Genomic DNA, 22158 nt, shown 5'->3' with positions numbered 1-22158 from the left:
TGAATGCTATGGATAAAGTAGAATATATTAATAATCAAATCCTTGAAATTGTGGTAAATATATGAAAAATACATCAGCACATGAATTACACAAGGCCCTTCTCTTTCCTTATAAACATAAATCCAGATGTTAGTGCATTTTCCATTTTTAGGAGTGCTGTTTGTGAACAAGTCACTATTATGCACTTGAAAAACTCAAAACTGTGCGATGTTGACATTCGTAATGGGAAGGGAACCAATGGACTTACTAGTTGCTGAGGAGTCCTGCAGAAGTTGGTTTGTTTCTTGTAAGGTGCTGTTGACCTCAGACAGGTCAGGGGATATGTTCAAGAGCTTCTGAGTCAACTCCTCAGTGGTGTTCAGGGTGTTCAGGGCACTCTCATTTGCAGATGTGGCCAGTGCTTTGATTTTGGCTCCTTTGTCTCTGATACCTGAAGTAAATTCATGCGCAGTCAAGCATTCTGGTGATTATGCACAGGCAAAAAGATAAAACCATAATAACTGTAATTGTGCATAGAAACATGTTGTAAAGCTTCTTCTTGGTGCTGAATACAGAGTGAGTTTTTTTTTTCTTTTTTTTAAATGCCAATATTAGGTCTGCTTATATGCTCCAGTGCTCCCTCTCAAAAATGAATGAAATAACTCTGGTGACAATCCCACACTGAAATATAATTTCAATACATAGTAAGATCATAAAAGCAATCACTAACTGTTACATGTTAACGCTGGCCATATATGTTAACAAGCTAAATATTTTATTTGGCTCCTTTTCTATCACTCCCTCTCAGATTCATTAAGCACATTCTTCAAATCATTCCATGTGCATACAGAAAAAACATGGGGAATTCAACCTGTATTTGAGATAGAAGTGTTTTAGGCCAGAGGAAGTGGCATTCACATACAACATGAACTGGATGCTAGAAATAACAGCAAAATAAAGACCCCAAAGTCAATAAGGATAAAATGGAATTCAGTTATTCTAGAAAATGTGGGTGATGATTCTTTTAAAGGTGCTAGTATTCATTAAAAATGTGTAATCACTAGTGGAACAAAACTTTGCACCAGAAAAAGCTGTATAAAGGATATACAGTTGATCATTTCACTCTTGTGGCAACTTTTTGGCAAGTTTGAAATTACATACAAATAAAACGTTATTTTTAAGTATTCCATTAACATATACCATGTGTCCTTGGAAAAAAAAGAAAAAGAAAAATAAACTTCCAAATTAAAAAATGCTCCATTCATTTAAGGTGAGAAGTCATTCCAAAGCACCCCAAGTTCAGTTCCTCAGAGTAATTTTCATGATGTCAAGGTGAACCAGCAGGCAGAAGAACTTTGGGGATGAGTTTAGGCATCTTGAGAGTCTTATTTAAAAAATGCTTATTAAGAAAAAAAGAAGGTTGAGAGAATATAAATACACTATAGGATAATTCATTTATATTGTACTTTTTAAAAGTTTACCATTTTAATAAATATTGCATTTCCAATTTATCAATATTAAACCATGAACCTATTTAGAATGCTTTGTGGCCTCAAGAAGAAAGAGTATCAAACTAGAGTTCTTTAATTTTTCATGTTTGTAATGAATCTACAGGAGCATTCTAGTTATCATTAAAGCAGGAGCATTCTAGTTTCCCACCAGTTTCTTTTAATGACCTTTGCCTCTAAGGAATGTGTCAAGTACATTTAAAATACACACACACACACTGAGGTAACATTAGTTGACAATGACAATGGGATTCAAAGGTGTACAATCACAAAAATAATTAATGGTAACATAAAATCTCTAAGGCTTTAGTTTTTTTTTTTTTTAATAGAGGCATGTTGTTTATTTATTTATTTGTTTGTTTGTTTGTTTTGTTTATACATGCACTGGGCACAATCAGAAGTGCGGGAGGGCGAGAGAATTCACCAGAGCCAGAGCAGGGAGCAGAGCAGGCAGAAGGACCGAAGTACACTGCTGAGGGGAGCAGCGGGCGGCAGGAGAGGTCTGCACGCCATGTGGGACCCTCCTCTGGTGGCGGGGGAGCAGCTGGGGATCGAACCGTCGCTGCAGAGGCTGCGGGCAGCTTCGCAACCCAGCGCTCAACCGCTGCGCCACCTGGGAGGCCTACTAAGGCTTTAGTTTTCAAGAGTAAAATTCAAATATTTCAGTGCAGATGTTCTGAAGTGACTTAAAAAATAGTGATCTTCACTTCCAAATCATATTCCTCTGAAAGTAAAAGCTATCAGTTTTGGTCTCATTTCTGTGAGGGCTCTTAATTAGACTTGGGTGGGACGTTGCCCTGCTCATGTATAATGATTTTGCAATGAGAAGACATTAATTGAATCACGAACTCCCTTTCCACTTACCTTCAGGAATTGCTCCAAGTATTAAGAGTGACTCATTGGTTTGCCTAGTAATTTGATGAGCATTCTCTTGAAATCTGTTCACTGTATTTTTCAATTCACTCAGTTCCAATGCAATACCTATTTAGAGGGGAAAGGACATCTGTTTTAGGCTAGGCTGCTAAAAACTCACCTAGGCGTAGCTTTCTTCATCATTCCTTTCCACCTACAGAATCTACAGCTCTCTACAGAGACCTCCTGCCTCAACCCAATATGGAAAGTTCTTCCATTTCTATCATTGTAGAAATTGTATGTGTTAGCTTGCTTCATCACTTTGTTTACTTTTCTTGTTATTCTTCTTGATAATATTTTTTTCTTAAAATGCAAGTCCAATTTAATTAGAATTCAAGGGTGAAGAACTAGCTGAGTCAGTTGGTCTTAATCAGACTCATTAACTTCTTGTCCGCACTTAAATCTAGACCACTTTTCTGTGAAACCCCAAATACAGGCTCCTACCCTGGGAATCCAGGGTGTGTCTCACCTACTTCCCAGGCCAGGGCCCTCCCTATCTATACCCCCTGAGGGCACAAGAGATGTTCAATTTAATTTTTTTCAAGTTTTCTCAAAGCTGTTGGAATAAAGATGTAACTCTTAAAATTTCTATTCATAATAGACAATCGCATTTGGAACACATGGTTAAAAATAATTATTGATAAAATCCTTGATGAACATGATGGTTTTGCCCAAAATTTTAATGGCCTAAAAGTTCAGTATGAAATACCATTATTTGTATAAACTGCAACCACAGCCCATCAACATTGGTGCTGAAGTTTGCATTTAATGCTTCGTGATGGAGTATTATTCACTTCCTATACTGTAAGATGACAACATAAATTCTAAATTCTGTCACCCATAGGGAAACAAAAATATATCTAAGCCTTGGTTCAGGAAGCTATGGAAGGATCCAGTACTGGACATGGAAGTAGTCTGAAAGGGTTATGAGTTTTGTTTATGGCTCACTACTTACTCCTACAGGAAAAGATATTTCTGATATATTGGAATATATTAAGGTGAAAAGTACACTATGTGTTACAAAACTCTATGCCTTCTCCTATGCAACAGATCCTAGCTGCCACGGCATGTTATGTTTATTGGGCAGCTCTTACACATGCCAGATAATCACTTACTGAAACTTCTAGGAAAGACTAAACTGCATAGGCATTAAAAAAACAAAAATAAAACAAAAAAACAACTAACTAATAAGTCCATTGTAATTTAGTTCAATAATCATCTAATGAGAACCTACTATAAATCCAACAATTAGCTTTGTGAAAAAAGCAAAAGAAGTATCAAACATAACACTGGTCTTCAAGAAATGATGAACCAACAAGAGATAAATAGAGAGAAACACATGAAATTGAAGATAGCCCAGCACGTACTATGAATAAAGGTTAAAGCTCAGGCGCTAAAGCAACGGGTTTAGTTATTAAGGAAGATCTGAATCTATGGAAGATTAGAGGTGACTGCACATTAAAATATGAGAGAGCACTAGAATAAAATCATAAGTTACATGATTTTACAAGATAGGAAATTGGAATATTATTGTGACAAAGAAATGTTCAGGTTCAAATTGCTCCAGGAAAGGAAAGTATTTTGTAGGGTGGTGCTTATCAGCACAGTCCCAGCTAAAAACTGACCTTGATGCTTTCTGCCCAGATTACTGCCTTCTTTTAGAAATTTGGAGCTGTTCCGGAGAGCCACCTTCCCACTGGAAACAAGGGATTCTGAGAGCTGGAAAACAGAACAATTTAAACATGGTGACCAGAACAGAGGATGGGATCCAGCTGAGGCAGAGAAAGCCTCAACCTAGTTCCAAATAAGAAAGTTCCCTAGATAAAAGGTAGGGACAATTTAAATTGTCCTAATGTGTGCTTACTATAAGTTCTAATTTATGGCTAAGGACAATGGACATAGACCATTTTAAAATACATAAAGACAAAAATCATCCAATATATGAAGATTTTCATCACAAAGAAGAAGATATCTTAAGTAGATAATCAAGTAGCATTACCATTTTTGTCCTAAGAAATTGGGAGAATTTTCTCATCTCTACATTACTCATTCCCGGTCTTCAAAAAGCAGTATTTATGACCTCAGGGAATTAAAACGTATCACATAATGACAGAAACCTTGAATCAATCCCATTAGAAAAGTATAAGTTTAAGGCACTGGGTCTTTGCTCAAGCACCTAATAGAGCATCTCCCACGATGTTGGACAAAGTAAGGTTCACACTGAAGTCCACAGAGCATTTCTTACCAGGTTCACCTCAGTCACAGTACTGAGAGCATCTTTGGCAAATTTTTCTGATTCTTCAATCAAATTCTGAATGTCGGAATGGATATGGGTGGCACTGGTCGCATTCAGGGACACATGTCTGACATTTCTGAGATCACTATGAAATCAGCGTATTGAAAGTGGTTACAATAAGCTAAATGGTATTTGTTCACTAGTCTTAAGAGTCTACTATTGTAGCTTTCCCCTGAAAAAAAGTATCAATCAGAAAGCATGATTCACCCTCTAATTCCAAAAATGATCTTTGAGAAGCAGCAGCCATTTCAAGATAGCAGCCATTTCAAGATAACACTCAGAATTGCTAATACTCAAAGAAGAGACTATTTCTTCCCCATCTTTTAAACCAACCATTCATCAGTTTCTACCAGGTGCCATCAACATTCTTTGATCTCTGTACAAGATTTCTGCATACAAGCCACTGCCTGTTCGGTTATAATCTTCCCTCCATGGCACCTTGCTAATTTTCAGAAAGACTTCCCAAGTATATATAACAATGCTGAATCTTAGTCTGCATGTGGTACATACCAATTTGATGAAATTCACTTGATATTTTGAAGGGGGATCAGGATATATTTCAATCATTTGAATTTCATTCTTTTTTTTTTAAAGATTTATTTATTTATTTATACAAGCACTGGGTACAGTCAGAAGTGCAGGAGGGTGAGAGAATTCACCAGAGCCAGAGCGGAGAGTAGAGCAGAACAGACAGACTGAGGAAGCACACTGCTGAGGGAAGCAGCGGGTGGCAGGAGAGGTCTGCGCACCATGTGGGACCCTCACCTGGCCAGGGATCTAACCGGCACTGCAGAGGCTGTGGGCAGCATCACAACCCAGTGTTCAACCGCTGCGCCACTGGGGAGGCCCTGAACTTCATTCTTACAAATGGGAAATCATTTATGAACTTGCCAACTGGTAAAGGTGCAATTTTTTCTACTACCTATCTTGAAAATGGAATCTGACATTTGACATCTTTGCCGAATAATTCACTCATTTTTCTTACTAAGGTTTTGAGTTAGAGGATTCCCCAAGTAGTCACCAGCAGTTATTACTTGTTACTACTCAACTAACAAAATCTTGTGATTTATAAATAAAAGATAATAATACCATGTAACTTCTGTATCTTACCAAGTAGCCTTTATTATCCACCTTAAGTAATAAAGATTTTGTTCTAGGTGTGTATGTAGCCAGAAAATATTTTCTCATTTGGGAAATGATGAAATATGATGAAAAGAGAAAATCTAACTGAGTAGCTAATTCTATTTCCCAGCACTGGTTACTATGTCATATAAGCAGTAGTGCTCAATGCAGCACATGATTAATGTAATATTCTATCATGTCATTTTTAATTGCTTTCAGTGTGTAATCTAATTTTTAAAGGTTTATTTATTTATACAAGAACTGGGGTACAGGTCAGATGTGCGGGGGGTGAGTGGATTCACCAGAGACAGAGCAGGGAACAGAACAGACAGACTGATGAAATACACTGCTGAGAGGAGCAGTGGGTGAGACAGCAGAGGTCTGCCACGCCATGTGGATGTCTCTGCAGTTGGTGGGGATCAAAATGGCACTGCAGAGGCTGCAGACAGCCTCACAGCGCTGTGCTCAACTACCTGTGCCACCAGGGAGGCCCTGTGTAATCTAATTTTTATGGCACCATTCCTCAAAATGGAAAGGTATTTATTTTTTCCACCTCCGTAAAGCACACCCAACACACACACCAAATTCCCACGGTCTTCAACCTTTTTCTACCCATACTTGATAATTAAATTAATAACTTTAACAATTTATTAATTAATAAATTTACCAAATATCTTACAATATCTTATAAATTACTGACAGGACCTAAAGTACTAGTTTCCTCATTTATTAAACATTTGATCACATGGGATCTTTAAAACAATTCCAAAGCCCAGGCCACATCTCAGACCAATGAAGTCACAATGTTTGGGGAGTGGGGAGAAGACAAGGAGACAAAGGCATTAGTATTTCAGAAGTTCTCTGGGTTGCTCCAATGAGAAGATGAGTTTGGGAATCACTGGCCTAATTATGTACTTCTTGTTTAAAGCTTCTTCTAACAACCTGAGGACATACATAACAAGTATCCAAAAATATAAGTTAAATAATTATAATGGTATACCTTCAAACAATAGAAACTAAAGTGGGGGTGATACTTTTCAGTAGTCGGAAAAAGAATCCCAACACATCTTTAGGTACATGCATAGACTATGCGCATAGTCCCCATCCATGCACAAATCATAAGCTCCAAAGGGCAAGATATGTAAAGAAATTAATTTTCTCTTTCTGTCTAAAGAAATCTAATAACCCCATAGCCCTTAATAGATACTTAGTAAGACCTTGGTAATTTGATATCAGAGCACATGTTTGTTTTAAATTCTATCTAGTTCAATTTACAATTTTTCATCATGCATGTGAATGGTCAGTTATGTTATCAGGCATGGCAGGAAATCTTCCTCGCTATGTTAATAAAATGAAATAAAAATTTTCACTTTCAGCCCAACAGGGTTAACAAAATAGCCATTCTTAATCTTGCTAATCAATGAGCATCACCTTGGGAAAATCAGCAAGGTGTGCTCTCACCTGTCCAGAGTGCCTGCTAGTCTCTGGAGCTCAGCTGCATGGTCCTCTGCTCTGTAGACAAGGTCAAGTGCTCTCCTCTTGGTCATCTGCATAACCAGGTCATCTACATGTTGTCTGAGTTTGGCAGTCCACAACAGTAGCTCATCGCGGTGATTCTCTAACTGCTACATAAAGAAATGAAAATTGTGAATACATTTGCATCATTTAACAAAAGTGTGCATATGTATGAGTTGTGTGAAGATTGTTTGGAAACTGAGTTGTACTTACTGCTAGAGCATTTTGTGCAGCGTCTGCACCTGCAGTGGCAGCATCTAGCCACACTCTCCCTTTGGAGACAAGAGTCGAAGTCAAGTTTTGTTCTTCTTGAACATGCAGCTTTTTATCCTGTTGCAAAAATCACCTTTAATTAAGGACACTTCACAAAAGCAAGTCAACCTCTCAAATGTCAGTGCCTCATGCTATGTGTCCACATTAGTACTCAGGACTCATTTTTAATAATGCTACGAATGGGATGATTTCCAGAAGAGGATGGGGTGACCAGTGCTTACTGAGAGGAGGGAGTGCTTAAGACTCACACTGAATTCTCCCAGGTTGGCATTGCCAATGAGCAGCAGGCGGGAGCTCTCCTGTGTCTTTGCCTCTGCTTCTCTCAGGAGGTCTTTTGCTGCTTGCAGTTCATTGTGGTGTTTTGAAAGGAGCCTGCTTGCTGCTTCTTTTAATACCACCAACTCTTCCTGTGGCTCCTGGTAATTCTTCTGAATTTGTGACAATAAATCTTCAGCATCACTGAAAAACAGAGTTGGCTCATGTAGTAAGAAAGTAGACAACAAAGCTCAAGCACTGAAATGAGAGTGGGGGAGTTCTTACATACCCCTACCTATGTTTCTTCTTGTAATCATCAGAGGCACAATATAACCTCTCAAAAGAGCAAATAATTTTTCTAAGACAGCTACAATGTGGCAGAGTTAAGCTTTATCCTTAACACATGATCTTGATTCACAAACTTCCTAACATATCTCAGGAATGGAAAAAAAGGAAATCCTCTTAGTGAATCTGGATTCAGGAAATTTGGACCACAGTCTGTGAATTATGGTAACTACAATATTTTTAATATAATAAGATAAAAACAAATGAAAGAAGGAGACTGTTCAGTCATTTTTTATGAAGTCACCAATGTATTTATATGATGAAAGGGTCTTTCACAACTACTTAAGAGTTAGCTTGGCAGCTTTGTCTGCTCTGTGAAACTTTCAAATCCAAGTTGCCAAGAAGCTATATAATTTGTATCATTGATAAAAAACAAGCTTTTCAAAATCAAAACAGTTTTTTCTTATTCTTTGATAAGTATGCTATTATGCTTTCAAGTTCCTTATTTAAATCAATGCTTGAGTTAAAGATTCATAGACTAATATCATCATCCTACTACAAATATTTGCAGTGGTTGACTGTATCCCACTAACTTTTTGCTTTAATTTGTCTGGAGAGCTTTGAAAAAATTCATGGAAAATGCCGTGTAAATCACCTTTGCTTTCACAGTCATCATTTCCCTAAAGCTTACAGACACAAAATACATTCTCTAAAGATACATATTTTAACTGTGACATCAATAGAACAACATTGGGGATTGCATGAAAATGTTTGTGATTTTTAATAATAGTAAGAGTTTGCATTATGATACAGGTAACAAGAACTAAAACTATATGGAAACACAAACAATCTAATATATTTCTTTTTTTTTTTTTTAAGATTTTTTTTTTTTTTTAATAGAGGCATGTTTTTCTTTATTTGTTTGCTTGTTTGTTTTTGTTTTTGTTTATACATGCACTGGGTACAGTCAGAGGCGTGGGAGGGTGAGAGAATTCACCAGAGCGGGGAGCAGAGCAGGCAGAAGGACCGAAGTACACTGCTGAGGGGAGCAGCGGGCGGCAGGAGAGGTCTGCGCACCATGTGGGACCCTCCTCCGGTGGCCAGGGAGCAGCCGGGGATTGAACCTGCGCCGCAGAGGCCGCGGGCAGCTTCGCAACCCAGCGCTCTACCGCTGCGCCACCGGGGAGGCCCAATCTAATATATTTCTAATGTCTGAGCATGAATCTATCACTTATTGAGTAATATCTGTAAAAAATTCTAAAGAGGGTCAAATTTTCATCTATGCAATCATCTGATGAAATGATAATCCCCAATACCTTGAGAAAGATTACAAAAAAAAACAAAACAAAAAAAAAACCAAACCCTCAGTCCTCTTCATTAGCTTCTTGCTATGTAATATTCCGTTGGGACTGTTTTCTGAACTGTATTTCCCCACAGCTCTAGGGCCCCAAAATTGTCAAGCAAGTAGCATGAAAAGGGTTCTGTGGTGAAGTAAGTTGAGCTGACTCTCCAGGCCCCTCTTGGAGAATCTTGAAGCATCTCAGCAACTACAAACTTTGACAAGACTTGCAGTAAAGAACTTGTCTCTCCTTAGCAGACACTGTACTTCCTAAACTTATCACATCATAGGATACATTTCTTTAAGGAAATACCTTTTTTTTTTACTTTTTTTAGATTGAGACACTATCGGTTCACAAGACTGTTTCAGGTGTCCAGTCTGCCTCAGTACCTGTGTACATTACACCACACCCACCTCCAAATGTTGACTCACCATCCACATCAACCAATTGGCCCCTACCACCTGTTCTACCAGTTCCCTCAACCCCTTCTTTCCTTCTGGGAAACACTGATCTGTGTCAGAATCTAAGGGTTAGTTTCTGTTTCTTTATCAACCACAAATGAATGAAATCATACATGATTTGTCTTTCTTCTCACTTTTTTCACTTAGCATAATTGATGTAAATGTGTCTTAGAGTTTACACCTTAGGTAGTAGCTACTGACTCTACTTTCCTCCATGAGGGTTTACTGCTTTACATTTCATCTTTATGACAGTAGTTCTCCAACAGTGTGAGGTTCTCTTGTTCATGCTAAGTGGAACCAAAATCACAGAGGAAACAAAACCTACGGCATTGATAGCAGCGAAGACAGAGATGTTGCTGACACCTTTCTCTACTTGGAGGAGTGACAACCACCACTTCATGTACTTGACAACAGGCCCCTCTGGTCCCTGGACAGTACTTCCCTTTCCCCTTAGCATTCAAGTTCTCACCTCTGATGGGTTGTTCTCATGAATGGTATTTAGAAACTTACTTGAGTTCCAGAGTAGCATTTTGGTACAACTGCATGAAATGCCTTTTCTGTATGATTTCTAGCAAAGATGTAAGGTTCTTTTGCATAATCTGAAGAGTGGAACTGGGTAGCTGGAACTCTTCATCCAAGGAATGATCTAGAGTTGTTGACTTTTCAATAAGCTCTACGGAGAAAAGTCATCAATCATTAAATAAGTCTCTTCAAAGAACAGAGTCCTAAATGGAAAAACTCAGAATTGTCTTCAGTGAGGCCTACTGTTAGCCAGGTAAGACTAGCCTATGCATCTAGTGTACACTTGACACCCCCTGTAAAAATGCTAATGGGCTTGGGACAACTGGTTTAATGTTGGTCTTCCCTACTAACCCTAAACTCTGCAAAGGGAGGGCTGTGGCTACCTGAGTATTTTCTGCCCCTCGCACAGAAATTTATTTGCACATAGAAATTGCCCAGTAAATATTACTGTAGAAATGGACCACCAGTACTTGATAATTTTTTTTTTTTGGTGGGACCCTCACCGGCAGCCGGGGAACGAACCGGCGCTGCAGAGGCTGCGGGCAGCCTCGCAGCCCAGCGCTCAACCACTGCGCCGCCAGGGGAGGCCCAATTTTTCTTTTTTTTTTTTTTTTAAGATTTATTTATTTACTTATACAAGAACCAGGTACAGGCCAGATTTGCGGGAGGGTGAGAGGATTCACCAGAGACAGAGCAGGGAACAGAAAAGGAAGACTGATGAAATACACTGCTGAGGGGAGCAGGGGCACGACAGGAGAGATCTGCAATACCATGTGGGACCCTCGTTGGCTGGCTGGGATCTAACCAGCGCTGCAGATGCTGCAGACAGCTTCACAGTGCTGCCTGCACTCAACCTCCTGCGCCACCAGGGGAGGCCCAGTACTTAATAATTGTTTAAGCATATTATTTGTTTTAATAATTTCTTTTTCCTTTACCCTATAAAGCCTGATTTGTATGGATTCTGTAATTTTTATGCCCTTACACTACAAGTGAAAAAAAAAAAAAGCAAGGATATATTTCTAGTAGCCAGGAAACTGAATGTCATATTCTAACAACCAGATTAGACAGGTTATCACACTTGAGTAATGAGCAAATTGTTCTAATATTGTAGCCATTATTCTGGTTTAGTGCCTATTCTGGGTAAAGGGATAATGCTGAGAGTTTAGCTCAGCTGCTCCATGGAACTGCTCCTCCGCATCACTGTGGTTGAGTGGCCGGCAGTGACCCTCAGACCCTCATGCAAACACATGCCCTAGAGAGCAGCACAGAGTCCCAGGCAAAAGAAAGTTTTCAATATGACCACCCCAATAGCCCTTGTGATCCACGGTCTCCCCTACCTCCTTGTGTTGTCCCTTGTATGCCCCTTTAAATAAGAACCCCTTCTGGCTTACCCAAGACCTGCATTTTTGCTTTGGATTGGTCAGTACTGCTTTAGCCCGGGACCTGCAGGGCACACTACCCAGGGACCTACCAATGACAGTGCTCTCTGTGTCTGCAATTCCTTGCACAGCCTCAACCTCCACACGTGTACATGCCACACACACACACAATGACCTTCTCTGATTTATTTTCTGTTGTAGATGATCATTGAACCATTGGGCACCCTGGTCTCCACTTATGAATTGACATTTATAAGAGATGGGGAAGCACTGGATCTATTTGAGAAATTCAAGGCTTTAATGTAAGTACTTAAGAATATAGATGGAAAATTAAGTAAAGGAAATAATTTTTTAAAAGATAAAATTCAGTAAAAAACTATGAGGATTCCCTAACAAAGAATGTTCCATGTTTGGTTTTAGGAGGGCCAATACAAGACACATGCATCTATTCACATAGGGAATAGGACTTTTCCTATCAAATAAGCACAGACCCCCCTCCCACCCCGCACACTCCCACCTCCAAACTTGACTCTTCACACTACCTTGGATGTTTAGCTGCAATTTCTCTGTGAATGTCATGAGGTCTTGACTCTTGTTGAAGATTCTCTCAGTCACCCTGGTCACATGTTGGCTACTTGTTAACACTCTAGTGAGCTGACATAATATAAAGGCTTCAGGTTAATTTGACTTGGAATAATATGCAAACTTCTGTATTTCAGTTGTTATCTCTTTTAAGCAACAAGATATTTTCCAGAATATAGAGTACAGATATAAACTTTCCTGTAAGCCAAGGATAACATACTCAGGTTGGAAATTAAGTGGTTAATGAAATAATTTACTACTCACCCAGCATGAGAAAAGCAGTTATATTTTTTATTTATTTATTTTTAATTAATTAATTAATCAATTAATCAATTAATTAATTATCTATACAAGCACTGGGCACAGTCAGAATCGCGGGAGGGTGAGAGAATTCACCAGAGCCAGAGCGGGGAGCAGAACAGGCAGAAGGACCGAAGTACACTGCTGAGGGGAGCAGCGGGTGGCAGGAGAGGTCTGCACTCCATGTGGGACCCTTCTCCGGTAGCCGGGGAGCAGCCAGGGATCGAACCGGCGCTGCAGAGGCTGCAGGCAGCTTCGCAACCCAGCGCTCAACCGCTGCGCCACCAGGGGAGGCCCAAGAAAAGCAGTTATATTTTTAAAAGCCACCTAACTGGCTATTATAACAGACTCTCCCATTGTCTCCACTGTCCATTAGGCCCTATTCACTTTAGGAACCCACTTACACAGAATATAGAAAGTAACTCTTACTAATTTAATACTGGCCCTGAAAACTATATTGCCCATGAGTCTAGGAGTTAATAACATGGAATCAAGCAAATTGGGTTTTAGGTGGCCAAATTGGAAAGCTAGTATGTAACATCTCCTGGACTCATCAGTAACACAAGGGTTATAACAACAATTACCTCCTGAGGCCCTTATGAGTATAAAATGTGATGATGTCTTAGAAGCTGGCAGCCCAGGGCCTGAAACTTTAGTTGGCCTTCCCTGTCACTTTTAGCAGAATGTTTTGATTTGTAAAAGGAAAGGTTGTTTGTAATTTCTAAGAATGTAATGTAACTCAGAGAATATGTATTTAATATATAGAGAATTTATTTTCATCAGCTTACCATTTACGCTTGCTCACTCTGGTAGGAAAAGCTACACTTAAACCCTTAAACTCTTCCCAAATCATCATGAATTCTCAACTCATAAAGCCCTGCTGGTAGTTTTTTAGGGTGCAAGATTGAGTGTGTGAATGTTGATAGAGGCAGCATATGTGTATGACACACACAGACATCTACAGATATACACACACATCTCTGTGGCCACACAGACACAGATGAACACACACATGAAATCTGCAAGTGAAAGGTGTGAGTTTGAAAATAGGTACCCCTTACCATCTGTGAATAGGGAGTCTCACAGTTCACCTAGAACCATTCAGTTAGCATGGGTTTAACAGAATAATTCCTTGGTGACATCAAAATGAACACACTTGTCATTCAAAGTGCACAGATCAGAAGCACACAGCCTAAGCCCGAAGACTGCACAGACACCACATAACGGGGCTGGTGCTGTGCTCACCCTGCCCAGCGAGTGGTGGCAGGTGGCACTATAGTTTAACAGATCGCCCCTGACACCCATGTTCACCATAGGCTCCACTTTGCAATAAATTTAGAGGAGGAAACCTTAGTGATCTTTCAATTTCACCCACTTCTTGATTCACAGGTGAAAGTTAGAGGCAAATGGAAAAGTGAAATTAGCTCAGAGCCTTTTCCCACTGACTCCATGAAGAACAGGCCTCCTCAATAGGTGCAGAACAGGTCCTTCCCAAAACATGGCACTCTGGCACATGGGTTATTTTGAGCTGAGGTCAACCAATGCACTGAAGATTTAGGACAAACTTTTACTCCCTTAACAACCTAGAAGAATGTAAATTTGGGATATCACTGGGAATTAGGGATTTTGCCAGAAATAATCCCTTTAACACAGAAACTTATCTATATGGCAGTGCAAACATCTAATCACAGAGCATCTGGACTTTGTCATATGAGTCACTCTCTCTTCCTCATGTCATGTAAATCCTTTTCCTTACTCTTTGAGGCCCTGGGCTCCTATCCCACCCCTTAACTCAAGATGTATGTCCTCTTTTTTGCCCCACTGGTTTTGGAATCTACACCTCCACGGATCCTCCATATATATATGCGATTGAATTTGTTTTCTCTACTATTAATCTGATGTTAATTTGTTTGCTTGCATAGTCCAAGAGGAACCCAGAGGGGTAAGGGGAAATTTCCTTTCAATCTCTGTAGCAGAGAACCTGGTAGGGTTAAAACCAATTGAACCATAAGGCACCCAGAGCTGCAGGGAAGGAGGTTGCACTAATGGAATCAGAACCATTCAGATGGCTGCAGAGCAATTGCTCATAGGCTGTGGGTGGGAAGTGGGCTCTTTGTGTAAAAAATTTACCTCCTTTTGCAGAGCATCCATTTGTTCTGCAACACCTTCAACTTGAATTTTTGCCAGTTCCTTTTGTGTATTTTCTTTTAATAAAGACTCCTAAAATAAAAACCGGGAAAATAAGAAGATAAATTATAATGCTTCAAAATAAAATTTCTGGTTCTGAACTAAAGATCACTTATTATTACCTTTTTTTTGTTCACAGAAAGAACGTCTTTCCTCAAAATTGCATTAAAAAATAAAACAACTACTCAAGTTTTGATTATAGCAAAATGTTTCCATATTGCTGTCTTTTGCATTATATTTCCCATACAGATATAAATTTAAAGTCTAGTATGTCAAGCAGAATCTGATACTGCTACAATTTAATCAGTTTTGATTTCAGAGGCTCATCAGTTTTAACCATAATTACCAGCATCTTAAAAAAATTACTTAAGAAATCTTAAGTAAATCTAGGCCAAAATGTAAAATTATTAAATAACAAAACCCTTTATAATTATTAACAATTAAATGCTCAATTTATCCCAATGCTCTTTTAATTTTCTTACTTGTATGATTTTATTTTAACCTTATAATACACTAAGAAGTGGCCATAATCCTTCCTAATTTTTTTTTTTTGATCAGAGGAGTTCAGTAATTTGCTCAAGGACACTATATAAGTATTAAAAATAATGAACAGTAAAGAGTTCATACTCTTATCCTCCTGCATAATTTATATATGTAAAATGTTATTTAAAGGAATTGACAAAGATTTTAAATGAGAGCAAATCATTCAGAAATAGTGAAAACAAATCAAATATTCATCTCATTTCAAAAATTTTAAATATAGTTATATCCCTGGGGCCCAAACTGATAGAAAATCATATTTATTGATTGTATCTATAGTGAATGAAAATGAACAAGACATTTAGAGTCCCCCAGACTTTCTCAACTGCCACTGTGACTCTAGATTACTAGCACAATTAACAGGGCCTCCTTGGTGGCACAGGGGTTAAAGACAGCACTTTCAAGCTACTTCCAGCCACTACAGCAAGAGTTCGATCCCCTGGTGGGCAGGGAACAACCCACATGGCTCAGCAGACCTCTCCTGCTTTGCCCGCTGCTCTTCTCAACAGTTTATTTCAGTCAATCTGCTTGCTCTGTTTCCCACTCTCTCTGGTGAATCCTTTCACCCTCCCCACCTCTGGCTTAAACCCCAGTTCTTGTATGCATAAATAAATAAATCTTAATTTAAAAAAAAAAAACTAGTACAATTAACTAAGAATGGACCATTGAAGCACCCAGAGTCCAAGACATAACCCCCTCCACCCTGACACACACACAAACACACAGACCTAAGGAACATTAAGTCTCAAAACAACTTTTAGGTTAAAAAAAAAGCATTCAGAAAGACTACTCTCTTTATCACTGCCTGATACAATGTGTTAATTATCTCAAATTCAAAAGTATCTATTTTAGGCAAAAATTAAGAATCATACTTGTTTCCAATTAGAATTAAAAATGCTAGAGTAAAAGGCATTCTACATGTCAATTTCTTAATTTCTCATTCTTTTTTTGGACCCTGATCCTGTTTACTAAACATAAGATGTTTTTATCTAGGCTTCCAAGGAGGAGGAACATTTGTGCCCTGCAACTTCAGTTAAGCATAACACATTCACAGAAAATAGGTCATCTCAACATTAAAGAAAGATAATGTCCAACTTATTTTCTGTATTTGTATTAGGACAGTTATTTCAACTATCCAAAGATTTGTCATAAAGGTGAGTGAATAAACTTTGTCTTGTTCCAAAAGTCAAATGAGGTAAAAATATATATAAATAAAATATAGTTTTAAAAATCTATAAAAGAAAGAAAATGTAATCAAGTGCACTGCATGGATCAGCTATCACAAAAATGTATACTGGATGGTAAGTTAACAAAAATAATCAAAAAAACCCACAAAAGGCAAATGAAGGGCTGTGGGGGTAGAACCAGAGAGGAGTTGCCTATGGAGCCAGCCACAGCAGTCAGAGTTGTCCTACAGTGAAACACACTAGCTTGTGAAGGATGAAGTCCCTATCATGTTCAAGAGAAGGCTGGCCACCTACTAAGGGCGGCCACTGGGAATGAGACTCTTTTAGTAGCAGGAGGACAGACAGAATGACTCCTACTGTCCCGTCTGACTCTTGCCTCCCGGTGCACATATCCATCCATCTCTGTAGTCATAGCACCTACCTGGAGATATTTAGTTGAATTTTCCAGTTCTGACAACATTCCATATGGGGCAGGGATAACACCAGTGAGGTTCACAGAAATAATGGTCTCACCAATACGCTCCAAGTCATTCAGCAGCGCACCTACACAGTCATCATCACAAGCTAGAAGAAAAAGAGCTGATGTTAACGTGGAACCATCTGCACACTTCCCCACAGGTCTGCAGGAGCCTTTTTTATGTACTAACAATATTGGACTCCCATGAAGCACACACTTTTTGGTCTCACATCAATGTACATCAAGATGAAGCCCCTATTCTCAGAAGGCGACACTGAAACCCAGGTGAGACTTAGGCCACGCTGAGTCATGCTGGATCACACAGAAACGAACAACAGATCCCACAGCAGAGCTTGGGGCTGGTGCACATGCAGTTACTCGGCTCCGAACTTCACTTTGCATTTGCTCAGCTTTAATGCAGTTTCTTTCAGAGCCTGGCTTGTCATTTCTCAGTTTGTGGACGTATCTTCAGCAAGTACAAATGAAAGACATGAAGGGAAATGACAGATGTGTTTTTGCTTATAACAACCACAAAGACAAAAGCAAAAATCTCTCACAAGCCACGATATCCAAAGATGACTTTCTCACACGCATGCTATTAAAATAAATCTGAAGTAGGGAGGAAAATCCACAAAAGCCAAGAACTGAAGCTGTCATTGAAATCTGGGTAACACGTACGACAGCCCCCCAAAGCATTCCCTCTTGGGACTCTTGGCTCCACTGCAGGAAATAGTTGCACAGCTAAACTCTGAAGTTGGAATTAATGTGCAGCTCAAGCTGTCAGAGAGATAAATGCTGCTATTCTAGAACCTTCTGCCTCTGTGTGAAACACACTGAGAAAACTTTAGTTCAGCAGATGCAATGGCAGTCTATGCAGAGTTAAAATAGGACTTTCTCAATCCTTCTGACATGACAGGAAAACATATGAAAGGAAAACTAGCTTTGGACATTTAGAGGAGGGGTACCCACAAACGCAATAGCTGTCCATCAGAATGTGCCTTGGCTCACAATCCTCACACCGGAGTCCGGTGGACCCCGGCCTGCAGACACACTGCCCAGTGCCTCGGTCACAGTCACTGTGAAGAGAGCCTCTTGGGCTGCAGTTGCACCTCTGGCAAGTGCCACCTGGTGCTTGAGGGTCCCCGTGATAGCCTGTGGAGCACCTACATGGAGAAAGACACACAGGTTAGACAGCAGCGTCGACACCAGCACTGCCCAAGGCTGTCGTCACTTCTGCCAAAGGAAATGTAAAGAATCCAGCCACATTTACCTCCCTTGACACTTTATTTCCATAAAGGAGGATGAAGTGGTCACAGAAATTTAATTTGCCTATCTTAATGCATAGGAGATTTTATTTGGAATGGTAATAAGCTCCCAAATCAATCATGCACATCCAAACTGATAACAACATTCAATCACTTTGGTAATATGTCTAATTCTTATAAAGGAGCAGCAAGTGCCCTGTGCAAGCTTCACTACACACCTTTCACAATACCGTCCTTCGTAGCCCAGAAAGCAAGCATCGCAGCGCAGGTCATCACCCTCCAAGACACAGGTGGGACTGAAACTGGAAGAAAAGAATCATTTTGAAATTTTCAGATCTTCAACTTCAGATCTTTCTATTGACAATCATTATTCTGATTGTACATGATGCTGTTCTAAAAGTTAAGTGATTACACTGGGTAATTGGATAAGCTTTTTAGGGGTTAAAATCTATCGGGCAAAAAGAAGGCAAAGATGTAATCAAGATGGGTGTGCATCCAAAAGTCACTCATAAAAAATAACCATGGGTGTGCAAGTCCCATATTACAAACTGTAACTCACTAGTCACCAAACAAAAAGCCTCCCAAGTGAAAGGTTCTTATTCTGAAAGTTGAGTAAGGAATTCTCCGACTTATTAGGCAACACTGTGATTAGGGAGAACTGAACATGACTGTGCAAGAATGAGAAACAGCAGGGAGAAGAGAGCTAGGCAGAAGCTGGCAAATATAATTGACTAATGAAAAGGAAGGTGGAAAAGTAGGGGAGAGAAAAGCAAAGAGTGAGGGTGAAATTTGAAAATAAATGAGCCTAATGTAAAGTGTCATGTGGTGGACTCTTAGAAGCAAAATATTAGAGCCACTGGGGGTTTAATAATCCACTCGGATGTTTGTTCCCTCATTTATGGATTCAGCTTTTGACTTGTTTCTTTCTTTACAATAGCCTCTGCCTCCACATTTTAAATTACCAATACACCATCTAGAGGCTCAGCTGGGTACATGCAAACTATTGAAAAAACCCAGGAGAGTAATCTGGTTTAGGGCTGGCAAGAGAACTTTCTAGCATAAGTGCAGAGTTCTTTATTAGTACCACTTCACTCTGACTTTTTTTCTTCCTTAAATACTAAAGAAAAAGTCATCAGTAGAAATGCAAAATATGTAGCAAGGCCAGCACATCTTTTAGGATTCCTTAGATGCACAACACACAGAACATCCTTCCTACATGGGCCTTGGGGGCATTTAGAACCTGTTTTGATTAAATAAGTAAAATATTCAATCAGTATAGAAATGGGCAAGGTAGAAAGGGGTAATATCCTAAAAAACATTTCTCCAGTAATAGATTCATGAACTATGAATATGGTTGTACAGATGGATATTAGCAATTTCTTCAAAATGGCAACCTATCGGTCAATAGACCATTTCTCCAAGTCTGCACATAATATAGCCTTATTTTTTTCTCAGTGCTTGTACAATATTTCACTCTAGATATGTACCACAATGCATATGGTCAATTTCCTGTATGTAGACATTTAATACCCCCACTCCCAATTTCTTGGGAGTACAAGCAGTGCTAAAATGTATCAATCATGATATACATACTGCCATAATAATGATTACAGGATTGGAATTGATGAACCTATACATATCTTATATATAGGTTAATATATTGATACATTAAGTAATAGCAACAATAAATTTTAAGATGCTTGATAGTTTACTTGGCAAGTTGATGTATTTAGTACCTCTTATTTGGCACTTACTCTCAAGGATCACTTACTTGGAGAAAGAAAAAAATATTTAAACAAATATTAAAAAGAAAACTTCATTTTACATTGTATCAAAAGTTGGCATTTTATCTATGCAAGTTCAACACCTTGTCAGATACTCTTAGCAATAATAAAAGGCTATTTATGAACCATAATTTCATTTAAATAAAGAAAACCCATGGATATGCTAATTCCTACTTAAAATTTCTGACTCTTTTTAGCATTCAGACAATTCTAACCAAGCATCATGAGTAAAAGGTAGAAGCTGGCCCAGTTTTATCACTATGTAGTATTTCTGCACTTCATCCTTCATCAGCACTTATAAATTCTATCCCATTCCCTTTCTTTAAACATGAACTGGCTTCTTTGTATCATTATCTATAAAATTAACAACATTTCATCTCCAGGCAAACTGGATATGTAGGTCAGAAACTAAAATTAATCTTCAAAAACAAGACCTGAAAGTCCTTTCCTTAATGGGTTTTGATTCAACACCCAATATCAACACAGACACTTTGCTTTTGAAAAGATTCTCATCAAATGCTTGTGAGAATCAAACATTTTTTCTTAAAATTTGCCTTTTCAATGCATGGCGAATATTCATTAAAACACACAGAGACTCTGCAGAACAGGTGAAGATGGGAGTGACCAGCGGGAGAGACACAGGTGTGGCACACATGGGTGCAGGCTCACCTGGCTGGAGCATGGCGAGGGCAGGTGCAGGGAGAGCAGTCAGCGGCCGATCCAGCCACCTTCCCATAGTAGCCTGGAGCACACATGTCACAGTGGTCGCCAGTGGTGTTTTCGCTGCAGTTCTGGGGTCCCATGGTTCATAAAGGAGGGAAATAATGGGAAATTGTTAGGAACCATCCTGACCTGGTAGTAGCTAAGTGCCACATGCTTTGTATCAGTTAGTGATTTTTTTTTTTAAATTCTTGAGGAAGTGGGGGGCCATTTTCATTCTGATTTCTAAAATCCAACTCTGTGGCTCTCATTCATTATAAGACTGCATTCATTCAGGACAGCTTAGAAATAGCTAATACAGCCTTCCAGTTGATTTTATATCATCACTTGGACCTACAATCCTGCTATTAAAAATGTATTAAACTGAAAATGCAAGGCATCCTGGATGTGCAATTCCAATGGAAAATCTGTTTTGCTCAGTTCATCTCTCTTCATCCTGCCTGGGCATGGGTGTTGGTGCTGGACGCAGGGTAGAAAGGTGAGTAACCACTGGGGGACACTGAGAAAATCTGAAAACTGACTCAGATTTGTGTCTTTGTCAGAGAGAGAGGATGTAGAAAAACCATTTTATATGCCTCAAAAGCTATTTTCTGATTTCCTTTTAATTTGAAGAAACGCCAGTGTTTTTCAATTTAAAATTGTATTTCTATTTCAACTGATAAAAATAGATCTTACTGAGCTCTATGTGGCCCTCCAACAGAATTCTCTTTAGAAGTACAACTTGCAACCTTTCTCTTAAAAAGGAAATATGCTAAGTCCTTATTTTGATAATAAATCATACAGCTGATAGGAAATAAATATCAGATGAAACTAATTTTCTTGTTTTTAGTTGCTAACACCAACTCCAGCTATTGAAGACTCCCCTAAAATACAACAGATTGTGAGGTCTTTGGTCTTCAAGAACCTGGAAAATGCAAGATAAACTCCCCCAAAATGTGGCAGAAATTTAACAAAGACCTGTTGATGACAACACTGGGATGAGTTGATGCCAGAAGTGCACAGAGGACACCTTACAATTGTTCAGTATATTAAGAATTTTTAAGTGAATTTCAAAGGATTAAGTCATAGCTCCATGAAAGGGGCAGGAAGGGAGCAAGGCCACAGCATTTCCCTAGTCCTCAGTCTCCAAAATAGCTTCCAGGTCACATTTCCAATCAACCACTATATGATAGTACCTAAATCCCAGTGACATGAAGAGGGAGGAACATTCAACCTATTAGATGACAAATCAGATTCAAAAAGGTCTTGATGTCCCCCTATAGATCATGTTTCCACAGGGAGTGCTGAAG

At 39.1% G+C, this 22158-nt stretch overlaps 1 protein-coding gene across 1 annotated transcript in view; it reads right to left on the bottom strand.

Moving 5' to 3' along the window:
- LAMA1 (laminin subunit alpha 1) overlaps nucleotides 1–22158 on the bottom strand; it is a gene marked incomplete at both ends in the record, with an annotated part of 141152 nt that overhangs the window by 28613 nt on the left and 90381 nt on the right. The window contains 14 exons of the mRNA XM_084252201.1: nucleotides 248–430; nucleotides 2352–2468; nucleotides 4025–4118; nucleotides 4645–4780; nucleotides 7279–7442; nucleotides 7546–7662; nucleotides 7854–8064; nucleotides 10457–10619; nucleotides 12390–12501; nucleotides 14860–14949; nucleotides 17065–17207; nucleotides 18070–18263; nucleotides 18584–18667; nucleotides 20819–20940. Of these exons, the coding sequence (XP_084108327.1) occupies nucleotides 248–430; nucleotides 2352–2468; nucleotides 4025–4118; nucleotides 4645–4780; nucleotides 7279–7442; nucleotides 7546–7662; nucleotides 7854–8064; nucleotides 10457–10619; nucleotides 12390–12501; nucleotides 14860–14949; nucleotides 17065–17207; nucleotides 18070–18263; nucleotides 18584–18667; nucleotides 20819–20940 (1930 nt within the window). The remainder of the gene's footprint in view (nucleotides 1–247; nucleotides 431–2351; nucleotides 2469–4024; nucleotides 4119–4644; nucleotides 4781–7278; nucleotides 7443–7545; nucleotides 7663–7853; nucleotides 8065–10456; nucleotides 10620–12389; nucleotides 12502–14859; nucleotides 14950–17064; nucleotides 17208–18069; nucleotides 18264–18583; nucleotides 18668–20818; nucleotides 20941–22158) is intronic.

The sequence above is a fragment of the Talpa europaea genome, assembly GCF_964194135.1.
Source record: "Talpa europaea genome assembly, chromosome: 13".
In the NCBI taxonomy this organism is placed as follows: domain Eukaryota; kingdom Metazoa; phylum Chordata; class Mammalia; order Eulipotyphla; family Talpidae; genus Talpa; species Talpa europaea.
The sequence above is the reverse complement of the archived record's forward strand: the minus strand, read 5'-3'. Positions and strand labels throughout refer to the sequence as shown.